Consider the following 6,191-nt stretch of genomic DNA (forward strand, 5'->3'; position numbering starts at 1 on the left):
ATCGATTTTTTGTGGCGAATGGCTATTCATTATCAGTCTATTTACAGCGCTACAGTCCAGCATACACTGCTTTATAAGAGAAGATTTGGAGCTGCGTGCTCCAATCAGCGGCGTAGCTAGGTAACCAAGGGCCCTGGTGCAAATAATGGGGCTCCACTACTATCTAAACTGGTTAGGTTTTATCAAGTAAAAATATAGAAATACATTATAATACTAAGTTACTTTATCATCAGCTCGTTTTAGTTTTCGAAAATTTCTTAGTTCAGTTCAGTTAGATCGCGTTTTTCTGGTAAGGATTCAAGGGCTCCCTAAGCTTGTTTGACTGTGACTGTGAAACGACCAGTATTAGTGACCATAAATTGGACCGAGTGACGGTTAAGTGCTCTGAAGACATGGTATTCATTGAGAGATATGTTTTAATTTAAATCTGTGATGAATTTATGCATTTGTGCGTTTGGTAATCCAAGTATAAGTAACATTCGTCTCTAGCATCACATATTGAACACATCAATTCTTTGTATAATGAGTCATGTCGCTACACCATAAAGGAAGAACTGGGACTTCCTCTTATAGGGTAGGTCCATTTATACAACTAGGTTGCAAGAAAAGCTAGAAAAGCTAGAAAATCTAGACAGCCAACTAGGTACTCGTAGATAACAACGTACAAGATCAACCGCTCGCCCAAACTCCCCGCCCGAGGCAGTATGATATATGTAAATGAGGGTAATTGTTTTCGCTCCCTTTCGCCGTCGCATCGCGCTTGTGAACTTGACTGTACCCACGTCGGTAGTTAGCACTTTAACTTGCTTGTGTGAAAATGTAAATTTTGAAGGGACACGTATTAGGTATATAACTCTATCTATTAGAGACTCTACACACTAGCGTTCAATCAACGTATTATAATTATTGTCAGGCATTTTTTGTAAGCAAGCGCTTAGCTGCAATCTCGTGTAATGATAAGCGATGATGCAGCCTATTGTGGAACGCACTTACTAGGTGGTGAGGAAAACGGAAGCTATGGAAGAGAATTCCACATCTTTGCAGTGCGTATGATAAAAGAGGAACCGCTTAATACTCGTCCGAGGAATATCGACGACGTAGCGGTGCAGATCTCTGCGATGCCTAGCAGGCTTATGGTAGAACGGCGAAGGAGGCACAAGATCAAACAGACTTTAACCTTGTTTTATCTACTGTGCTTTAACTAACTTATTTACTGTTTAATGTTACATACATAGGTAACTAACTATATTTTGAGTGACTTTAATGGAACATAGAAATACTTATATAGAGAACGTTATAATCAGGTAACCTTTTTTTTTCAAGAATAAAATATTATAAGTTCAACTACGAGAATTACGAGTAAGTTAGTATCTTGTGTTTTACAATATATAATACCTTATATCTCTTAGAAAACAAGATACGTAATTTGAATTCCACCATCTAAAACTTCAAGAAGGAGATGTTACCATATTGAATATTTTTCATTAATTGAACATTGTCAAGGCAATATTCTTGAAAATTTCATTCTGATTGTTAAATTTTGCAATATAATATTGTTGTTCATTGTTCAGTAAAATTAATTACAGCATATTATTATATTGTAGGTATAGGTAAGTCCTACCGAAGGTAAGGACTAAGGTAGATGTAATAAATTAATTAATAATGCCAGTGAGCCTGCGAAATCATCATGGCCTCTCGATCGTTTCATTTAAATGTTTTAATTTAATATAGCTAATAATAATAATAATTGAGAATCTCACCTACTGTAATTTAATTTGCTGCGCCATAAACAATAGGAACAGCGTAATTTTCGTACCCGAGTAACACTTTCTCCGACACATAATCATCGGCAAATGAATTCTCGAAAGCCATGTAAAAGAAATAGTCCTTTTCTATCATTTTTTTACATTCGTCTCTCGTGCATGTATCTTGAGAACATCCTCCGTAAACATCAATTTTCAAAGCAAAATGGTGTAGATGTTCCTGAAGTCTCGTTAGATATTCCTCACGAAAACTGACGGTTTTGCAATGGCTTACGAGCCACGCGGCCGCGGACTTACCCGCCAAAATGGTTTTTATCTTTGGGGATATAGGGTTCAAATTCTTCTGCCAGGTTACTGTAGAGCTGGGGGCAATGATAGCTCCCTCAAGATTTCTCACAATAAAGTAACTCCAGACAATATCAGCGTCAAGGTGATATACGAGAGTCCAATTGAAAAATCTGTCTTGTTGCGGTTCGCACGCCGGAGTGTTCACTGGTGAATCCAATCCATTGAAAATGTATATTTGCGAAGGTTCTAGTTTAGCGGGCTTGTCTCCTGTGACCAAGAACTGCTCATTAAAAAGTACAGCATCGAATTTCGTGTAGTCATGGTCATCAAAGAACCCTTTAACGTCTTTTGAGTCTTTGAAAACACAATTACTTAAGGAGCACTTTAACTTAGGGAGTGTAACTTCACCGCCTTTGATCTGAATATATTTAGAATGACCGGCCCAAAGAAGAATGTATTTCAAACCTGTTGGTTGAGATTTTCCTGAACGCTTTGCTAACGAAAAGATCGATTTGAAGTTGCTTGTGAAATTTTGTGCGTTCACGCAAATAGATGTATTATCACGTAGATAATTAAAAATAGTAATAAATAAAATAATAATAATAAATAAATATACTTAAACAATACACATCACTATCTAGCCCCAAAGTAAGCATACAGAGTAGCTTGTGTTATGGGTGCTAAGATAGTTGATATTATAATATTAATATACAATTATATACTACATATAAATAATACTCAATGTATTTAGCGAACATTTTTTTTAAATAATAGTCATGGTTCATGTTTTAGAAATCAGTGTAATACACCAATATAATATTTACAAACATTAAGACATTCCCATCAAATACCTATGTCAAAAAACAGTGTCGTTACCGTCGTTACTTACAGAAACCAAAAAATGTGATACACTATGAAAAAGCTACAACACCACAGAAAAAGAAATCAAAGCCACAGATTAGTGATAATCTATCATCATCATCATCATCATATCAGCCGATAGACGTCCACTGTAGAACGTAGGTCTTTATAGAGACTTCCAAATATCACGATACTGAGCCACCTACATCAGGCGAATCCCTGCGACTCGCTTGATGTCGTCAGTCCACCACTGCGCCAGTGGTTGACCAGTGGTTGACCAACACTGCGCTTTCCGGTGCGGAATCGCCATTCCAGCACCTTGGGACCCCAACGTCCATGGGCTTTTCGATCTATGTGCTCTGCCCAATGCCACTTCAGCTTTGCGACTAGCGGAGCTATATCAGTTACTTTAGTTCTTCTACGGATCTCCTTATTTCAGATTCGATCACGCAGAGAAACTTCAAGCACAGCTCGCTCCATCGCCCGCTGAGTGACTGAGGCTTCTTATGAAGGCCACAGTTAACGATCAAGTCTCATCAAGTTGGAAAACTTTCGTGTTCTTTATACTAAGTTATTAATATAACATTTCTCTATAAGCAACACTTGACCGGATACGGTAACATCGGAACAGAGCCTACCTAACCTCAATTATTATGCGTGGGAGTTTACAGCAAATAGAACCTTTGTGTTACATTGGTAGGCATTATCGACGCATTTAAATAACCTGACAATAGTTGTTAACGCGCCACTAATCCCGGATTAAGATCGTATCTGACCAGGACACGGTAAACACTTCACGCAAACAATTCACCTTTCATGAACAGTTAGTTTCGAGTGTTGAAAAAATGATCCAAAAAAGAAGTGGACTGACCATTAAGTCGTGACGAATGTCCAATACGACGGGTGTGTATTGTACTCAGAAATACAGTTATTGTTGGCAAAATAAATGCTTTGTTGAGGTGTAAAATGCTTGAGCAAAAAAACTTAGTGGACAATGGCATGTAATTGAATTAAAGTGCGTTTAGAAATGTTGTTCCGATCTTGATGTTCGGAGTTCAGCGTGGGTGGACGGCTGGAGATCGGCGCCGCAGATGGACTATTGCTGTGACGGTCTGGCCTACTTCCTGCACGATTCGTTTACTATGAAAGCTCTTTTGCGTTATTTCAATGGAATTGTTAAAGATTGGAGTAGTCAAAATTTGTTTTTCTTGGTCGTTACTTTAATGTAGTAAGTAGGTGGGTACCTAAGTATTTTTGTTCTTCCACTTTACAATTTTCTATCAAGGCACCAGAGTGACAGTTTACGGTCGCATCGCATGCATGGACGCATCGCGTTTTTAATTTTAGGTACAGTAGATTTGTCCGATCCGTAAGATGTGTGACTTTCTATACAAAGATTACTACGATCCGTTTGATGCGATGCGTCCGATAAGACTCGATAGGTGTCCACAGACCCGCTGTGGACAACTACCACAACACGGCAAGTGTAGGTACAGCACAACAGATTAAGGGCATTAACTTGATACCTGGCTAACAAACACAACCAAACAAATACAGTAGGTACAAACATCATTCGAGCAAGTGTCAAGTTAATACACACGAGCAGTACTTTCACTGGCCGTCTTGTGGTCACAACAAGAGCATACGCAAATTTATTGAATTAGCCGGCTGGGATGGTTGAATAAAAAGTATCACTTTATTTTCGAGTAGGTACCTAGTACCTACCTAGTCTATGTTCTTCTATTCATACTTTTTTGGATTTATATTATTTTCTATTGTTTGTACCTTATATATATATTAGTAGGTAAAGTGAGCCTAAGTAGGTACCTAAATTTTTTTTTCTTAACTTCTAAACGTATACAATTTATAAATCGAATACATTATCGAAAGCGGAAATCCGCTAGACACAGTAGCCAAAAGGTAATTGCAAATTATTTTTTGCGCACAAAGTTATAACAAAGCGTTCCCAAGGGTTGGGTTATTGAGATTTAAGCTGTTTAAATATTTATGAAGTATTTACGTATTGACAAAACAAAATGGTCGACAATGGCTTTCACGCTTTGTTGGCAGGCTGCGAGTGTTTTCGATCGTGAAATCTAAAGACCACTCGAAAAGCTTCCGTGGTGACAGTGGGGTTGGGGTTGAGCACTTTCAAAAAAGCTTTAGGTATTTACTAGCATTCGGGGTTAGTTTACACAAAATTTCATTTAAGTGTTAACGAACGCTCGCTACTTCATCCGCATGAAAGTAGGATTTTCACAAATCCCGGGTACGTACCAATGATTTTTCCGGGATAAAAATTAACCCGAAATATAACCGTTGCGAAAGCTAGTACCTATATAGTTACTAGCTTTAGCATTCGGGTATATTTCGGGTTATTTTTCACATTTAATTTAACCGCGACGCATGAAACTCAGTTATTCTCAAATCCCGCGGGTACCAATGATTTTCCTCTTTATCTTACAGTGTCAGTCCCATTAATATCAGTTCAGCTGTTCTTCTATAAATAAATTAGGTATAAATGAGATCCTGGAGGAGAACATAGACTACCAACTATTCCGGTACCAACCATTTTATACCGAAAATAAGAAGAAGATAAAAAATTAAGAAGCCTTAACTGCGGGATTTGTAGAAAAAGAAATTTCCAAACAAATGGAAAAAAAAACTATGGAACGGTACTTTGTACAATTCCATAGAGAAGCTGTTTGATGAGGGAACCGGAAGGTGGGCATAGGGAGTCAAGTTAATTAAGATAAACAGAGCTGAGACTTACGAGTAGGTATATCGTGGCAAACTGCCAAGACAAATAAACCCGTCTTCTTTGGACTTATATATATTAGAGTATTTTTAAAAGCGTTTACCTATACTCATACTCCTAGAATAAGTTAGAACTTTGTAGCAAGTAGAATCCTTATTAGTTATTCTTATAAGACCAAGACCTATCACCCAATATTCTTTAATTAAATGAAAGACAAACTTCTTACATTAAATATTTCGAGTCATCGTTTTAGATTTCAAAATACCTACACCAAAAAACTTAAAGAGTCCTCTCAGATCTTGTGACCTGGCCTGTAGCATTTCTGTAACGATTTTTTTCCACTCTACTTACTGTTAGAACCTTCTGTAAAATAAAAAAAAATCGGTTGTCTGTAAAGTCGATTTACTGAAGATAGTTGAACGTGAAAACGTCATAAGAAAATACTGATGGAATGGTTGCATTTTTCAAACGAAAAGGTTAGTTTTCTAAAATACTGTTATACTACTGTGTACTGTATTCTA

At 37.3% G+C, this 6,191-nt stretch overlaps 1 protein-coding gene across 1 annotated transcript; it reads right to left on the bottom strand.

Annotated features, from left to right (window-relative positions):
- Positions 1 to 1,770: 1,770 nt before the first annotated feature.
- LOC128198926 (alpha-(1,3)-fucosyltransferase C-like) lies at positions 1,771 to 4,242 on the bottom strand. The gene is made up of 2 exons (XM_052886690.1): positions 4,218 to 4,242; positions 1,771 to 2,405 (listed from the first exon to the last, which is right to left on the bottom strand). Exons 1-2 carry the CDS (start codon positions 4,240 to 4,242, stop codon positions 1,771 to 1,773), a joined length of 660 nt encoding a protein of 219 aa, XP_052742650.1.
- Positions 4,243 to 6,191: the final 1,949 nt, after the last annotated feature.

The sequence above is a fragment of the Bicyclus anynana genome, chromosome 17 (genome assembly GCF_947172395.1).
Source record: "Bicyclus anynana chromosome 17, ilBicAnyn1.1, whole genome shotgun sequence".
NCBI classification, from domain to species: Eukaryota; Metazoa; Arthropoda; class Insecta; order Lepidoptera; family Nymphalidae; genus Bicyclus; species Bicyclus anynana.

Bases quoted from the DNA above. Each gene is read 5' to 3' on its own strand.
- LOC128198926 (XM_052886690.1), bottom strand. From the start codon at position 4,242: ATGCGTCCATGCATGCGATGCGACC. The intron at 2,406-4,217 runs GTAAACTGTCAC...GTGTTTTCAAAG, and splicing joins TCCATGCATGCGATGCGACC to ACTCAAAAGACGTTAAAGGG.